Genomic DNA, 17234 nt, shown 5'->3' with positions numbered 1-17234 from the left:
TGTTCCGGTAAACGTCGTTTTCTTTCTGCTTTGGCCGCATTTCATAAGCACCGAACCTTAAACTGGTCCCCCAAAACGGAGGTTGAACCCATTTGAATTAGGACCTAATTTAATACGAAATTGAGGTTTAAAATGTGAATCTACAAAGCATCAGCCTTGACTAATACGATTCTGTGTTTATTGTTTCACTAGAAAATAAAAGTCTGGAGACACTTTGTCCATCGGCATCTGACAAGGAGTCTAATCAACTACATCTGCACAATAATTAAACAAGTAGTAACTTTTCTGGTAGTTAATAAATCTCACGTATTGGGTTCAAGTTTACAAAACACTATCTAAAAGCTAAAAACTATTAAAAGAGCGAGTAATATTTGTGGAGTCTCTCCTATTTTTAAACAAATAGTGATGAGGAGGAATTTTAGTCAAACTCAACAAGGTCCAAAGGTTAAATCGACTCAAGTAACTTGTTTACCGTGTTATCAGTCGATAACAAATTAAGAAATATTGGACTCAGACTTGTTCTCAGGTCAATTTGTAATCTAGAGGAGAAACATGGAAGTGGTAACGCTGCTGTACAAGACTCCTCGGTCGCATTAAACAAAACGAACCACTGATAAACGAATGTCCACACAGGCTGAAGCAGCCTCAGTCGAGACATTTCTGTTCTATCTCACCTGACTGTGTGTCATTCATTTGCAGTGCTCAGCTGTGCTTTTTAAGATTTAAAATCTGATTACTCCTAAAATATATTAAGAAAACCACAACAGTGAGTCTCTAAATGGCTGATGAAACATTAACTGGTTACTTGTACATTTAAGTTTTAGGCCTATTCGCTTTATTGTTTTACTTAAATTACAATATTTTAAAAAATAAGACTAATCCTAATCCTTTTTTAATAACTTCACAGTATTAAATAACTAAGAGCTAATTCTGAAACAAGAATTAAGACGCTGGAAAGCAGATTCATCCAGTAAACACCACAATTCTCACAAACGCAAATGTGATGTTTAGATGGAGACTTGTCCTTTATGGCCGTGGAGCAACAGGGTCATGAGTAAGAAAAGCAACAACACAGGTTTTCAAACTCAGATTTTTATTAGTCAGTACAATTAAAAGGAAACTGAGGACGAAAATCGCCATTCCCTCCAAAGATGCACTTCATCTGTGTCGGCGTTGGAGGCTGAAAAAACAATAACTGCCACCTCTCCCTTCCTGACTAGATTTGTGCAGGTCTCCCAAGGAACTTAACGAGACGAAAAAATTGTCGCCGAAGAGATCCTACGCATTTGTAGAGAATTCAATGCTCCAGGAATATATTATTCGAAGTTCAAATAAGAAAAAATAAATTCCCCAAATCTCCTAATTGTAAAGGGGGCAAAAATTCTTCAACACATTCTGTTCGGTTTCAGTCTCGCAGTTTAATAGATGTTATAGCAAAAGCTACTGGGATACTGCTCATATGGAAGAGAAGAAGTCATCACTGCTCACTAAAAAACTAATTAACAGCAGAAACATTGCACCAGCTACATTCTTGTCTTAGACGTTTCACAAATAACTATTTTTAGGTTGAACTTGTAAAAAAAACAGGAACGGCCTGGGACTAGTCGACTTCAACTTATCTGCATGCACACACTCATACCATGCACACGCTCTGGCCTATCACAAAGTGATATTATGTATTCAATGTTTCATACTGGGGCAAAATAACACAAAAAGTGAATTATATATATCCACCTCTTATCTCCTTTAGTCTTCTGTCTTCACTCTTCAGCTCAGCAGCCCTCTCAGAGCCTCCTTTTTCTTTCAGATATCTTGGACCTGTCTCTTGTTCTGCTATTCGGCGCCGTTTGCCCTTTTTCCTTGTAGATGCTGAATGAATTCTTCTTCAGTGTAACTGTTTGATGCCCATCTCAGTATCTGCTCGTGTTCCACCCATTATAGACTCCCACGTGCGTCTCCTGGCAGGTGATTATCTCCAATTAGTTATGTCTCTGCCATTATGGCATTCACAGTGATCTTCTTAGCCGGTCAGTACCGCGGGGGTAGAAAGGGTCTTTTTGGGGGAAACATTGGATAAACATTACCCCCTCCCCTCGGGGGACCGGGACGTTTGCCTCTTAACCTTGGGTCGGGGCCATACATACGTGGAAAGGGTGCACGCGGGGGTCCTCTGGGATGTGGAAGGTGGGATGGGTGGGGAGGTCGATGTGGAGGACGCAGGCCGGGCGGACGCATCTCCATATGAGGTGGTGGTGGTCTTCTTGGAGCATAGTGAGGATGAGGAGGGGGGCTGTACTGATTATGAGCGTGGGAGAAGTAAGGGTCCTCTGAGGGTGACAGTGGGGGAGTGAGACGTCCTCGACCTCTGGGGTAAAGGTGTGGAGGGCTGCCTGGCCTGTGATACAGCTCGTCTGGGTGATGGTAGGGGTTGTCTTGAAAGAATGGGGCCTCATGATGGTGGAGCTCATTGTGGTACTGCTCCCGCTCCTGTAGGTAGCTGAAGTCTTCTGGGTGAGGGTGTAGACTCTCAGGGTGACGAGGTCTCGTTCGCTCAAACTGAAACAGTTCATCGTCTTGATGGAAAACGGACTTGTGTTGATGGTCGTGCACCACCATCCCACTGATGACACTGTCGACTCTGGAGCCAGTCGCCTCCGCTGCGTTTGCACAAGGCATCGGCGGCTGCTCTGGGGGCATCATTGTACTGCTACTCACAGGTGGGGCTTCAAAGCCGCGAGGAGGGGGAGGTAAGTTTGGGACAGGAGGGAGGTTATTTCTGAAGAAAGCAGACGATGGGGCTGTGACCTGCTGGGAGCTTAACCCTTGAGATTCCTGAGTTTGTTCTGTTTGGTATGGATAAGGTCCTACTGCTGCATTTTTCCCAGCTCCCCCAGGTGCTGTCACAGCGTAGCCTGGAGGTTGCTGAGAGCTGCTTTCTGGGTAAATGTCACTATACCAACCCCTTTCACTCATGGCACCGCCTGGGGCCCTTTCTCCAGGCACTGGCCCACCCATTTGTGAAGATATCTGCCGGTAATGTGCAACAGGTGCAGTAATTCCGTGCTCTGGCATCTCCTGTATGCCATAAGGGTGCGACTGATAGACCTGCCCGTTCTGAGCCACACCTGGCTGCAGATGAGCCTGCTGTGGAGGATTGCTGGGGTTCTGCAGAGTACTGCTCTGTTGTGTAAAAGAAGCCGTTTGACCACTTTCTCCAAGTGATAGTTGCTTTGTGCTGGAAGTCAATGGGACAAGTGCAGGTTTGTCCATAATTTCATCTTGAGTTGGTGTGCCTCCCCCCTCATCTCGCACCGGTGTGCCATCCTGGTTGTCTGTTCCAGTAGCTGGACTAAAGTTATCCCCAACAAGCACTGGGTTTGAAGGGAAACCCAGATCAAATGTATTGAAAGCAGGGTTCCCATGAAGGAAGCTGTGGATTTTAGACTCTAAAGATATGGATGGTTCTGGCTCGGTTGTTAAATCCATGTCTCTGTGTAGAGCCTGGACCAAGGCAGAGGCTGGGTTGGATTTTTGAAGGGGAGCTTGTGCACTTGAGCCCTGCCTTAAAGCTGGGCTGTATGAAGAAGGCATAGGTGCAGAGGATCCAGAAGAGCTCTGAGAGGGTCCTGCTGAGACAGTTGTGGATGAGGAAGATGAAGGAATCTTGCCTGTTGTGGAGGAGTCTGATGAAACAACAGCAGTCGAGCTGTTTAGAAAAGAAGTGATGCCTAAGCGAGAAAAAGAAAAACATATAAACCATGATATAAAAAAAACCCAAAAGTTCAAGTGCGCATGCTTCTTAGGAGTTAGAACAAAACAGCCCTCATTCTCACCCTCAAAGCTGCTTTGGTTCTGGACCTTAGACAGAGCACCCAGTAGCTCTGCTGGACTCATGTCCACCGTGGAAAGGAGGTTTGCCAGTGAGCCAGTGTCCTGAGAGGCTACAGAGGCAGCTGGTTTCGTTTTCACTGAGGAGCCAGTAGGGGCTGCTGCAGGAGGACTCTCCACTTCTGCACCTGCAGGAGGGATGGGGATTCTCAAATTGCAATTTAAAGTGACTCTAATAAGACGGTAAATGTGCAAAAAGCAACAGAGGTGACATTAAAACAAACAATAAAATCATAACAGAGCAGTTGTCGCTATCAGGACTTACCTGCATTCTTCATGGCTGAACTTAAATTGTTGAGGATGGAACCAATTCTATTGAGGTCAACACTTGGCACAGCTGCTGCCGTAGCGGCTACAGGGGCCGTGACCTGTTTAAGGGACTGTGTCGCTGCTACTGACTCCTTAGCTGTAGGAACTTGAGCAGACTCCTCTTGGCGGGTGGCACTTTTATTCTGTGCCTCAACTAAGGAGAAGAATGAGGTATAATAAGTTATTTTCTCTTATTTTGCAACTTGGTTCCCATGAATTTCATCTTGAGGTATAGACCTAAATTTTATTTATTTAACCGTCCTTTTAATGCAACATTATAAAGATCTCACGGTCACTCCTCACCTATAATTCCGCAATTGTCAGCTTCTTCCTCGGAGAGCTCCATGTCTTCCACCTCACGATTGTCATTGTCACCCACAGTCTCTGCAGGTCTAGGGGATCCCCCCACTGAGGACAAAGGGCTTGGAGCTGGTGGCTCTGCCTCGTCATCTATTGCATAGCCGTCAAGGTCTAGATTGGGGTGGGTCAAATCCAGACCGCGAAAAGGGGATTCAGAGCCTGTAGGAGATGGAGCGTCTGCAGAGGGTGAGGGGATGGGTGACTCGTCCAGGTCTGGCAACGTGGCCTTCAGGCTGTCCAGCTTACGCTTCAGGTGTGACACCCGATTAGCAAAGGTTTGGTAGGCCTTGGGGGAAGATGTAGAGGGATATTAAAACACGATTCCTCAACAGGAAGCTGCTTGCAATTTAAGCCACGTGCTTAAAATGATCAAGTGCAGCTCAGCAGTTCACCAGCAGTACGTAAAAATTGGCATTTTGTCCAACAATGTGCTCACAATCAATAACAACAAACAACACAATCAATAACAGGAAGCCAAAGCAGCATTCAAGGAACTCTCCTTAGACAGTAAATTGACATGGCATGTTAACGGTATAAAATCATGTTCTAAGCAGTGCACTGGCCTAAAGAAAATTAAAAGAAAGAAGTGTAGAAAAAGCAGGACATTTCCTAGAATTTTCCTTCAGATCAAATGGATTATATGACAAGTTTTATGCAGCTGTCAGCTATTGATAACTCTTCCTTTAGGCTGAGGACTGTCTGTTCTTGGATATCCGGTGTTGGCATCATCATGCTGCAAGCAGCAGCTCATCAGTAGAGACAGTTCAAAATTGAAAGGGAGACAAAATAACACCTTGGAAAGTGACTTGAGATGAGATTGTAGCAATAGTTCATGTTGCAGCAAAGTAATAACACACATTGCATAAACAATACAGCAAATATCTAAATGCATTTCTCACTTACATTAGCAACAATCTTGACCTCCTTGTACTGCATTTCATAGAAGATATCTGCATTTGTGAGGGCCTGCAGGGCAGCAGGACCTACTTTGCTTTGCTTTTCAAGAAATTTCACAAACTCCTGCAGCTGTGCACTTCCTTCCTCAAAGTCCCTGGAAAACTTCTTCCCCCCAGCCTTATCTGTAAGAATCAATGGCAAAGAGACACATACATCAATATGCTGCCTGACTTACTGGTGTGTATTAGGTTTTACAGTCAATGACTCATTTAGGCACCTTTCAGTTTCTTGAGGGCCTCAGAACTGCAGATGTCAACCCTCATAGCTGTCAACTGTTTCTCTCTGAATTCCACCTCCTCCACAGATTTCATGTACTTGGACAGTTGGTCTATTAGTGCCTGAGGCTAACACAGAGGGAGCAGTCAGTCACAATGTCAGACCAACACAACATAAACAGAACAGAGTAAAACAGAAAAAGCACAACTATATTTTGATAACTTATTGCTAAAAATAAGATTTTAATAAAATACTTGAATCTGTTTTTCTTACCACAAACTCAGCAACAATCTTAGACCGTAGATCTGCTTTAGATTCAACTGGAGCTTTAAGAAAATTAGAAATAATACATTTAAAATGTTAACAACAAAGCACTAATAACCCTAGCTAATAATATGTAGTGAGAAAAACAAGTAGAGCATTTGTTATAAGGCATTTTATGGTAAAGTACGAAAAACATGTCTTCTCATTGGCACTAGAGGAAGAAACAGATCATAACATGAAAGTATACATATAGACACTTACTTTTTTGCTCCACGGGTGTCTCAGGCGGGGACTCCTCTTTAGCTAAGGTAGTCCTAAGATTAGAAATGAGCGTCCCTGAATACACCCCCCGTTCCTCCCAGATGGACAGGATCCTTTCCAAAGACGTAATCACCTTGCGGTCCCCATCATGGCTACAGAGAAAAAAATGAAAGGCATAAAAACAAAAGGCAATAAAGGCTTGACCTATAGAGTAGATCCATTACTCACATTCACTCATCAACCTAAGTGGACTTCTCTATACAAAAAACTTACTTGACCAGCAAGAATGCGTCTGGAAGCACTTCAGCGAATGCCGTACGATAGACGATGGCATTTTTCCTTTTGCAGTTCTGAATGACATCGTTGGCCAGGTAAAACAGGTTGAGTCTGTGTGAAGCATTGGCTGTTAGGGAACAGACAGAGAACAATGTTGAGATGCTCCGCTAAGTAAGGGGTTGAGGTCAAATAACCTGATAGGGGCTTGGTCCAACTTTAGATTAGATTTAAGACCAGTAACCATCCAACAGCAGCTTTTAGACTCAGTGTCTGTACACATCAGCAGAGAAGCTGGAGAAAAGAAAAGAAAATACATCTTCAACAAAATCTAAATCTTAAAAGGTTTTCATAAAAAATGATAATAACATTACTTAAAACTGACACACTCAGATTCAGTCAGTGGCAGATTAATGATGATTATAAGTATGGATGGTTTATTAAAACTTCCCATGTCAGATGCTTCATTGAGGACCCAAAGGGAGAAGGAAAGTCAAGAGATGATAATTCTATGCGATAGACACAACTAAATTTCACTTGAACTCTTCAATACTCAATGTCTTAATGGATATTAAATGACTACCTTCACTTTTCTGAGTTCACCATTCCTGGTAAAATCTTGTGTTTTCATGCAGAAGTAGCTAAATTCTCAACTGCATGATGCAAATATCTCATCATGGTGTAAGAGTGCAAATTAGACAATAATCTCTGTGCCAAATGTCACAGCTGGTTGCATCATTTGCTCAAGAACAAATAAGCAGACATAGAAATGCACAAATAATTTCATTAGTAGATCCACTTTAGTCAAATTAGCTCCGCAATTCATGATATTTAGGAAAAGGGTTTACAGGAAACTAAACTGTTTAAATCATTTGTTCATCGTGCAAACATTTTTAAATGTTATTACCTCAGAAACTGGACTTAAATCTCAGCCACACATTCAAACAAAAGCAAATGATGGCAAACAACGTTTCAATAGAATTATGTTAATAACTGAAGCAAGATGTTCAAAAACATCCTCATGAACAGGATTATATTAAAAAGGTAAAGTCAAATATCAAACACCAGTGTTTGACAATTTTAATCTACTAAAAGGAACAAAAATAATATTTAATCCATGAAGACATGCTTTTTCTATTTTCAGTCAAAAGGAAACCCCAGGTACAGCTCTACGACAAGCACAACCATTTAAACCAACGCCTACCAGCAAACTCTGGAATAAACAGAGGCTGTAAACAGTAAGGACTTCTAGTACAATACAAACATGACAAATGTACTTTAACTGTCACTGCACAGCTAGAGACAAAAATTAAATTCATTTAAGGCAAAAAGAGTCAGATCTTATGTAAAACTACTTAGCATTTTCATTTTTTAAATACATAATCAACACAGTGGAATGCAGTTTGCAATGGTTTTCATTTAATTTATAAAATACTTACTCCCCATATTTATTTTCATCAGTTGTTGCTTTCCTCCCTTGTCTTTTAAAAAACATTTGAGAGAATTCCCTAACTGTTTCTCCAGCACCCGGCTTTTTATACCTAGAGCAATGGTCCTGATCACACATATGACTAAATTATAAGACACTTATTAACAGACCTCACACTAATGGCTCATTCAGTAACTGTTGGCAACAACAACTACAAACGACAGCATTGTACAGAATGACCATCCTGCAAACCTGGCTTAAACAAACCGTTTAACAAAATAGGTCTCTGGCTCTCTACTCACACTCCATACAATCCATAAGAGCAAAGTCTACAAACAGACAGAAAACCACAAAACCAAGAGCAATAACTAGTAAGATGCTGTACAAGCATCAGTGTGATGACTGAACAGTGCTCGTTGTCAATACTGTTTATTTAGGAGCATGTACAAAACCATAGTTAAAAAAGCAGCTTTGACATGTGTAACAGCATACTGTAAACTGAAGTCGTAAGATTGTTTAGGGCAGGTCTAAATAATACATGCAACAATGCAGCAAAATATTCACATAATCAAAGCAATAAATAGCTGCCAACACACCTGGTTCTCTAAAGGTAGCGTCCATGGAACTTTACCCTGCTTTTAGTCCAGCTTTGAACTGCTACAGTAATAAAACAATGTGCCCATGGAAGCAAAATGCTGGATATATTTGTCTCTAAATAAACTAAACCTAATGTATGTTTATAAAAATACCATGAACTTTTCCATCTAGAGCAAAACCGTTTACAATGTTCCACAAGCCTCATATAAAGCTTTAGTTGTGTCTCCTAGACACATGGTCATTATTCTCAACAAAAGACGTTTGCATTGATTTGCATCTTCAACTTTGTATTGATTATTTTATTCATAAACTCGCAAACCTAAAACCATATTAAATGGAATAAAGTTCATAATCAAACTATAAAAAAATACTGAAGCTGTAATATTTGGATCAGGTTTAAGAAGCATTAAAGTGGCTGGATGAATAAGTAAATACAGAATGTAAACGTATTCCAGTATTTAGTTGAGTTCGTGGTTTTCAGACTCACTCGAAAGCAGCAGAGGTTTCGAACCAAGCTCAAGCTAATCACTCTTAAACCCACTTTGTAGCTGAAGCTAGTTGTCGCGGCTGCAGTGACAGTATTTTGCAGGAGCGTCAATGACATATCCCGGTTAGCAGGCCAAAAACAAAACATCCCATAGTTACTTGGACCGCTGGTATAGTTCATAGTAAACCTACTCACATTTCTTCAAACACTTCATCCAGTGTCGTACAATCAAGCTGTGGTACTTCTTGTTGTCGATGCACCACACAGATAGTCCCTGAATTGAATCCATCGTGTTTGTGACATTTTGAAACTTCCTTTCCAGGGTGGCCTCCAGAGAACCGCCAGACGCGGCGCGTGTCCCAGCTGCCATGTCCGGAGAGGCTCGCTCCTTCTCCGTTAGCCTGGACTAGCACTTAGCTTAGCATGCTAGTCTAACACCGCAGACATGCTAGCACATTTAGCAGCCACACCGCTGCCATTATGAAAGCTTTGAATGTGCGCTATGATGCTTCCAATCACGGTCTACGTCAATAAATTATCCACAACGCCCCTATCTACTGCGGCAAATAGTTTTGACATTTGCAATTTAAAGCTAGGATTTAGCGCCTTACGACATCCTGGACGTCTGTTTACTCGCCGCTGGTAAAGCGGTAAAGGTCACTTCCGCAAACATGGAGCCGTAACGGCGCCATCTAGCGTTGCGGAAGATAACGATTGTTAGCGCCACCTACTGGTAATAAACAGGCAGTGACGCAGGGGTTATTCACGTGAAGGCTGCTCTCCACTGAAAACCATACTGAATGTGTCACAATGCTGAAAATACTGGAAACTGCGTGAAACATATTTTTGCATTTAAAGCAGTGACTTCAGATTCATGGTCTTGCTTATTATAATATATAATACTATAAATGTATTTGCATATTTAGATTGTACTCAACTAACGAGCTTTGCACAATTATGCATCAGTCATTTAGAAGTAATTGAATTTTTCTGAACAGAAGTTTAAACTATGCTACAATCAGAAGGGTAGTGGACACATCTGCACTGCTGTTATGTGATGACTATAGACAAGAAATGTCAGCTTCCAAGAAAGCTTTAAATACAATTAGAACACAACTACATCTGACTGTCAGTGTATTTTATTCTACACATTAACAATCACACTGCATGTTTCTTCATGAACCACATAATTTAATATAGAAAAATATGTGCATTTATCAATTCATTATAGTAATGACAATAAAAAAAACAAACAAAAAACAAAGCTGTAACAAAAAAACATCTACTTTACTTTCAGTGTTGTTCTATTTCACAAATGTTTCACATAACTGTAACCTGGCACAGCAAAGCACATACTATGCCACCTTTAATCAACAAAACAACACTACACTGCTGCTCTCCTTTGTCCACACTCAGACTAATGAAATATAATAATAGTGAAGCCCAAGGAAAATCTGCACATTTGCTTTGCACTGACACAGGTGGTTAAATGATAGATTTACCTTCATGTTTAAGTATGTATGTCATATACAGTAAGTAAGGCTGACTGGTGACAAACTACCAGAGATGCAATGCCATTCAACATGAATGATATCCCATTTCCAAACATGCTAATGCAATGGGTTCAGCAATGGAAATAGTTTTATCACATCTTAATGACATTATTTCTTCTCACATGATCCTGAGTAAAGCACTTGGAGTGATACAAATGACACAACAGCATGTCAGTAAAACAAATCAGTTTTAAAATAGGACATAGGCAGCACAGTGGTTGTCTCCACGGGTCTGCAGGAAATAAAATACTAGCCATCTTAAAAGAAGCTCTCACATTAATTCTAATTTAAATAGGTTCAAAAATAATGTGTTTGACATATTACATTTTTAAGTTTTTCTAACCAAACGCCCGCTCAGTGGCTCCTAAAGCAAAAACAGAGTAGCCTCCAATCAAGCATCTACAATTTCTTGACCCAAGTGGAAAAAGCATTGTTGCTTTAGGTTGTGGTAATGTTTTACCACACATGCAACGTCATGTGTTCCTATTTACATAGAAGCAAAGGTGTTGTGTGTGTAATAGTGAGTTTAAAGCAGATAATTATACAGAAGAGTTTTGTATTTGGCACATTTTAACCACTTTTTGTGTTGTGCCTTTGCCATGCAATCAATAAAGCAGCTTCGAACAACTTTCTAGATGTTTTGTAAAGACTGGAGCTGCTTATTTTCACTACAAATTAAGATGCAGGTCATTTTCTTAATTCAGAATATAAATGTTTGATGCAGGTATATAAAATAGAAACTGTGCAAAATGTTCATAATAAGGTCGGAGCATGTGGTGACACCAACACACATTTTTATACGTTTAAATTAAAAGCAAAATAACATCAAATGCAGGAACCTGGAAGCAGCTAATGAAGTTGTTTTGTGTAAAATCTTGAAGACATATGACACGTACTTGTTTTAGTTGAAACTATGCTCGTACTGCGTTTCCTTTTTTCATGTAAGTGATATCTGTTTTTGGTTTGAAACCCAACACTGACAAACTGCATTCCATTTAAAAAATTCACAACAGACCTAAATTTGAACTTTGTCAAAGTGAATATATACAAACGTTACCAGTAATATAGTGCAATACCTGCGGTGTAATCAGGATCAGTTTTCTGGATGCTTCTCATTGGCAAATGATGTGAGGAATTAGGAACCAAGGAAACGTGCTTTTAGTGAAACCAGACATCCTCTCCTCCAAAGCACGAGGCTCGGCCGTCACGCTGCAGATCTTAGGAGCTTAGTAATCCTTCAAGTTTCTATTTGCAAAGATAACATTAAAAAAAACACAGTGGTGATGTGATGTTCAATACCAACGTGATAAAAACAAAGGGTCAAAGGGAATATATTTCCCTTTAAATAACCTAAACCTCAGCCGTTTGCTACAAACCTGTTTTGTATCTACTTGTCATTTTCATATCCATCAATGCAGTTTGTAAAGGTGCTCAGACACCAGTCAACTGTGTGGTTTTCTGTTCATGTGTTATGTTTTAGGGAAAATGAAAATCAGTTGTACATCTCATCGAATGACAATTATTAGATCAGCTCTAAGAGCTTAAGTGTTTAGTGATTCAGTCCGGTTCTTTTAAGACATTGACATGTGCTTCATAATGCTTGGCCATAAGAGGAGCAGTTGAATGAAGGTAACGCGACGGACGCTGGATCTCTCCTCCTCCGGCTCTACGTGCCTCGCAGCCATCACGCACTGTAACTGCACCTAACTTTGTGCTTATGTAATGAAGCACGCCCTCTGTCTTTGGCTGGCATGCTGCAGCACCTCCGTGTGGTGGCAAGGTCGTCTAAGGCCAGCTATGGTGAGTCATCGGTAGTAGCGGAGTCACTTGAGGACACGGCGCTGTCCTGCGTAGCCTGGCTGCCAGAAGGGGAGGTCCGAGGAATCTGGGAGTGGTTTTCGCTCTCGCGCTTTCTCTTGCCGTGAAAGCATGGTCTGCTCGCAGCCCCGGGGCTGTCTGTAAACTCACGTCTGGCTGTACAGCTGTTCCCAGACGCTTGGGTTTCTTCCTCGGGAGATCTCCGTCTCTTGGCCGACCCAGGTGAACATGTGCAAACGGCGTGGAGTGACGCCGCCGCCTGACAGCTGCCGTGTTTGTCGTGTTGATGGTGCCTGTGCTTGGCTGGCGCGGGGTCAGACCAGCTCAGCTTTCTCTTCTGGAAAGGAAAAAAAAAAAAGTATAAATAACAAGCACAACAACACGAGTACTTGAAGGGAGATCTTCAGTTCATTGAAGTTTGAGCTGAGCTATGAACTAAAACGCATGTTTTCTTGTAAACATGATCACCTTAACGGGCATGTGGAGCTGATTTTGGTGCCAGTGTTGGAGAAGCATGGGGGTGGTGGTTTGCTTTGGTGTGTCTGTGCACTGAAAAGCCACATGTGGGAACCATACTTTCAGCATCATCTCGATCTGCAGCAGATTTTGGAGATACCTCTCCCTGTGAAACAAACAAGTCAAAGAACAAGCATTAATGATGATAATTTTTTACTACTATTATAATATCAGGTTTGGGGCTTGTCTTACCCCATATTAGGTTTCTGTAGAATCCCAAGAATCCTCTGTAACCTGTCTATGGCAACACTCTGTTGGAAACTGCTTAAACCTGCCAAAAAGTAATTTTACAATTAAGCCAATGCAAATAATCAGTTTCATTACAGGGTGGAAAGGACTAAAACACTGAAACTCACAAAATGTGCGTTAATATAGTTCAGCCACAAACCTTTGTCAAATCGCCCTGTCTTCAGGCCGTGTAGAAGCTCAAGCAAAGGGCGGACGAACCTGTGCAGATCTGCACACTGAGAAAACAGTGAGAAGCAGAAGCAGTTGTTAACACGACAGCTCACAGAAACACAAGAAGCACAGCTACAGCTACACGGCAGGTTAAAGGCGCTCACCTTCTGAGCAAAGGCCAGGTCTCCAGGTGAGGCAGCGGATGCCCCCAAGGTGGCGGCTCCAGGAAACGGGGCTGAATTAGGAGGATTTGTTTCACCTGCGCAGCGTTTCAACGGGTCACACTTGGACCTGGAGTGCGTGTCGCGCGTCTGACCTGGGAAATCAAGATAGTTTCCAGGGATTGCGATTCCTTTATCAACAGAGAGGGAACTGGCTCCTCCGCTGTAGCCCTCTCCCTCCGAGAAGACATCCGCCTCATCCTCAGTCTGGTCGCTCTCGCTGAGGAGGACGCTGGAGGCGGAGGGTAAGGAGTCGTAAGATGACCATTTGGACGAGCTGCCCAAAGAATTCATCTATGAAGGAGGAAGAGGGGAAACAGTGAAACAAACTCAGCTGAAAATTCTGTAGAAAAGCAAACAGAACCGTGGCGAATTCAACTCCAGGGGTTGATGATTAAATTAAAAGGAGATGCATATAAAATCATTTATTACAGTGTTCAAATTCCATCACCAATGTGAAATTCTTTCATCAAGTTTTATGCCACATTGGCTCAATAAAAATGTGTTTATCTAAATACCTGTCTAAATGGTTGTCGATCTTATCAGTATTGTTGTATATAAACTGTGATGCCACTATTTTTAAAGTGAGCCTCATCTTTTAGGACTTTATTATAATGATGACGACTTGTTCTCACACTCACACGAATCTACCAACATAGTGAACACATAGAGTTAAACGAGAACGCAGCTGTTTCGAATCTTATGAATACACATTAAAGCAGAAGTGCCAGAGAACAGGACTCTTACCTTTCAGATGGAGCAGAACCGAATCCGAAAAAAAACACTAAAATCAGCGAAGAGGCTTTGGGAGGCACGTTACGGCTTTTTAAGTAAGTGGAGCAATTCGGAGTCTTGCGGCGAAGCAATCGGTGGTGTTTGTAAGCGCTGATGTGCTGATTAATCCTGCTGCTGTCCCGCCTCACAGTCACTCCCTGTCTTCTCTCACTGCTCGTGTTTCGTTTACTTTGTCAGACCTCCAACCTGCACACAACGTACTCAACGGGCGCAACGGACCCTACACGTGCGGGATAGGTGCCTGCCCGCGATTGGCTGCGCCGACGCTCGGTCGCTTCCCATTGGCTCAGGGGTTGGACCAATCGGCAGCGCCCTCGGAGCTGATTGGCCGCTAAAAGCGTGGCTCCCACAGTGCATTCAGCAGCCGCACGTGTGGGTGGTGTGGCTGGATAACGGGGAGGAAGAGCACGCGGCCGCCAGCATCTGTTTAAAATGTTCGTGCGAAAATTAGGTAACGTTTGGCCTGGTTAAACAGAGCTGCTGCAGCAACACATGTGAGACAAACAACGACGTAACTTAATACCCAGGTGCACGCCTTTGTTTCTCACCTTAGGATTTTTGTTTTTAGTTTTATTTAATCGCCTCGTGTTTCTTTACTAAGACTAATGCAGCCTGAATGATTAAGCCCCATAACATATACAACAGGAAGACGCTCATAGCGGTGTGTAATGGCTGAATCGTTTGGTTGAATTAGTGTTTGGACAAGCAAGAAACACAGCAGAGGCAAGCAGCCAATGCAGTGCAAAACACGAGTGCACTGAACGTGTTGCCCTTATATTTACACACTGGATCTACATTACCGTCGTTACTTCAATGGTCCCCACCGAAAACCTGCTGAGGAATTCAAAGCTGACACACCCACTGGCATAAAAGCGTGTTAGAATTCTAATAGTCACAGTCAGCCATTCAAAGACTAAGGACAGGAGCAACATGTACAGTATAATCCAGTTTTAATAATGTAGATGTAACATACCATGACTATTACTGATGATCGGTTGCACAGGCAAGTATGTTGTTTCACTTCTTGAATAATGATTTGTTAAGTGGCCTTGTTGCTGGGACAAATTGTTCTCAATGCAGGATCATTGTGTCCACAGCATGATTTGCTGATTAATTGTTTACTCAATTGGCAGAAAAGTAATGAGCAACAAGTTAGATAATAGATCTTTAAAAAAATCTTGAATTTATAAGTGAATGTGGTCACTAATGATGAAATATAATATAAAAGAACAGTCAGTCAGTTGCACTTTTCCATCGTCCATGAATTAGACATTTGTGTATGTGCTCTTGCTTCAGTGTTAATATTCATGCTAACGTGAATATGATGAATGAATTCAGGCAGAGATTGTGACATTTAGAATCATAGTCTATGGCACTGTTAGTGCTATAGAGACACGAAACCAAGAAGGCAGTTTTACATAGTTACATAATAAGATGCAAGCTGCAGGACTTAACCTTGAATGAGTTCATTTATAACAAGCTTTTAGCATTTTTTGAAAATTCCAACTTTACAGTGAACCTCATACATTTATTATGATTTTCATTGCTTGGGAAGATATAGAAATAATGATCTCAAAATATTCATTGACCTGCTTGTTGCAACAAGGTTTTACTTTCAAATTATGAACAGGTAAGTCAACATTTCTGGACAGATGGAGAGACAATGCTCAGTGTCTTTCACACTTACACAATGTGACAACATTAAAGTCACTATTTTCAGGTTCTCGGGATATGACAGTAACACTGAGCTGATCTTTGTCGTCTATGTCCTCAAGCAGTTCATTGATAATGTCCTGTTTCATCTTGCTGAGTCTTCCTAGCAGCCGAGCCAAGGATCCTCTCTATTGGTCCTGGAGATGAAGGCAATTTTTCTGGCCATTTCTGTGTTGTAGATCCACCTACACTTCTCAAAGTTCTTCCGCTGTCGCTCTCTGCAGGGCTTCTCATAGTAGCGCTTGCGCTTTACATCTTCAATAATGCCATCGTGACTGAGGACCCTGGAGTGTGTGGAGAAAAGGGGTGAATCAAAACTAACGGCTTAACCGGACATAATATTACCCTACTGAACCATTTTCAAGTATTTCCAATAACATTCCAATTGAAAAAAATCAGCATGATTTAAAACATACTTCAAATCATCAATAACAACATGCGTTGCATCATGTGCACGTTACAGTTTTACGTAAGCATAGAAAAGCTCTTCCTGCTGATGTTAGTGCTCTGTACGTTTGGGACACGTTAACATAGCTTTGATTAAGCCACATTACCATAGTTCATATATTCAAATGTAATATGCGTATTCGTATTTACCCAAACATCTATATTTAACAAAAAGCCCCAAACGGCCCATCTGACTATTTCGCCGTAACATGCAACAGCACTGCGCAGGCGCAGCTCTGTGACATTGAACGGAAGACTAACGTTAGCTTAGTTAGCTTTAGCTAGTGACTTGCTGAATAAGAACAGTTTTATCATAGACCTATCCTTTCTTAAAATATGAGTTTTACCTGTTTAAATTCCTGTATGCCTCGTCAACGTTGCCCCCCTCAACCATCACTGTCCGGGCAATGAAGCGAATGTGCCTCGCCATGATTAACCCAGTGTTCACTTAATTACTGACTGTCTAGAAACCGCCAAACACTAAAGGTTCCGGGTAAAAAATCCCGTGTCTGAATTCACTAACGCTGGGTGTCGCTTTATCCAACCTTTTTATTTAATGACCGCTGTCAGATGTGTTGCCTTTTGAAAAGCCTTTTTCAAACTTCATGCTAGTACAAGAAGACTCACCATATGTAAATTAGTATGGCGAGACACAAATTATTACTTTATTGCCAACTGCAATAATTCTCTATACCTATCACATTTGTGCACATTTTTTCAGGTACTTGGGA

General features: G+C 41.7%; 3 protein-coding genes across 4 annotated transcripts; all 3 read right to left on the bottom strand.

The window, feature by feature from the left end:
- Positions 1-1076: 1076 nt before the first annotated feature.
- rprd2a (regulation of nuclear pre-mRNA domain containing 2a) lies at positions 1077-9714 on the bottom strand. The gene is made up of 10 exons (XM_029168074.3): positions 9237-9714; positions 6529-6658; positions 6256-6407; positions 6004-6056; positions 5732-5858; positions 5461-5636; positions 4501-4843; positions 4154-4351; positions 3834-4016; positions 1077-3728 (listed from the first exon to the last, which is right to left on the bottom strand). Exons 1-10 carry the CDS (start codon positions 9409-9411, stop codon positions 2029-2031), a joined length of 3237 nt encoding a protein of 1078 aa, XP_029023907.1. The 5' UTR covers positions 9412-9714; the 3' UTR covers positions 1077-2028.
- A 450-nt stretch (positions 9715-10164) lies between these two features.
- On the bottom strand, positions 10165-14553 carry ciarta (circadian associated repressor of transcription a). 2 transcript variants are annotated; one of them, XM_029168080.2, is made up of 7 exons: positions 14296-14553; positions 13492-13842; positions 13317-13392; positions 13121-13199; positions 12881-13034; positions 12563-12749; positions 10165-11839 (listed from the first exon to the last, which is right to left on the bottom strand). In XM_029168080.2, the coding sequence occupies exons 2-7, from the start codon at positions 13840-13842 to the stop codon at positions 11832-11834; spliced, it is 855 nt and encodes a 284-aa protein (XP_029023913.1). In that variant the 5' UTR covers positions 14296-14553; the 3' UTR covers positions 10165-11831. The 2 variants fall into 2 exon arrangements, with proteins under 2 accessions (XP_029023913.1, XP_029023912.1); XM_029168079.2 differs by having other exon boundaries at positions 10165-12749.
- Positions 14554-15276: 723 nt separating this feature from the next.
- Positions 15277-17009, bottom strand: mrps21 (mitochondrial ribosomal protein S21). Its single transcript, XM_029167634.3, has 2 exons — positions 16851-17009; positions 15277-16340 (listed from the first exon to the last, which is right to left on the bottom strand). The coding sequence occupies exons 1-2, from the start codon at positions 16931-16933 to the stop codon at positions 16160-16162; spliced, it is 264 nt and encodes an 87-aa protein (XP_029023467.1). The 5' UTR covers positions 16934-17009; the 3' UTR covers positions 15277-16159.
- Between the last annotated feature and the right edge of the window lie 225 nt (positions 17010-17234).

This window comes from Betta splendens, chromosome 11 (assembly GCF_900634795.4).
Source record: "Betta splendens chromosome 11, fBetSpl5.4, whole genome shotgun sequence".
Classification (NCBI taxonomy): Eukaryota; Metazoa; Chordata; class Actinopteri; order Anabantiformes; family Osphronemidae; genus Betta; species Betta splendens.
Note: the sequence above shows the minus strand (reverse complement) of the source record. Positions and strands in the feature narration are given on the sequence as shown.

What these genes read in the sequence shown, in the direction of transcription:
- ciarta (XM_029168079.2), bottom strand. Translation starts at nt 13,842, where the DNA reads ATGAATTCTTTGGGCAGCTCGTCCAAATGGTCATCTTACGACTCCTTA. An exon ending in ACCTGGCCTTTGCTCAGAAG is followed by an intron (nt 13,393 to 13,491) that starts GTGAGCGCCTTT and finishes CTGTTTTCTCAG; the next exon opens with TGTGCAGATCTGCACAGGTT. An exon ending in AGCTCCACATGCCCGTTAAG is followed by an intron (nt 12,750 to 12,880) that starts GTGATCATGTTT and finishes TTTCCTTTCCAG; the next exon opens with AAGAGAAAGCTGAGCTGGTC.
- mrps21 (XM_029167634.3), bottom strand. Translation starts at nt 16,933, where the DNA reads ATGGCGAGGCACATTCGCTTCATTGCCCGGACAGTGATGGTTGAGGGG. An exon ending in GCATACAGGAATTTAAACAG is followed by an intron (nt 16,341 to 16,850) that starts GTAAAACTCATA and finishes CACACACTCCAG; the next exon opens with GGTCCTCAGTCACGATGGCA.
- rprd2a (XM_029168074.3), bottom strand. Translation starts at nt 9,411, where the DNA reads ATGGCAGCTGGGACACGCGCCGCGTCTGGCGGTTCTCTGGAGGCCACC. An exon ending in GATGAAGTGTTTGAAGAAAT is followed by an intron (nt 6,659 to 9,236) that starts GTGAGTAGGTTT and finishes GTTCCCTAACAG; the next exon opens with CCAATGCTTCACACAGACTC. An exon ending in GAACCAAAGCAGCTTTGAGG is followed by an intron (nt 3,729 to 3,833) that starts GTGAGAATGAGG and finishes TTTCTCGCTTAG; the next exon opens with GCATCACTTCTTTTCTAAAC.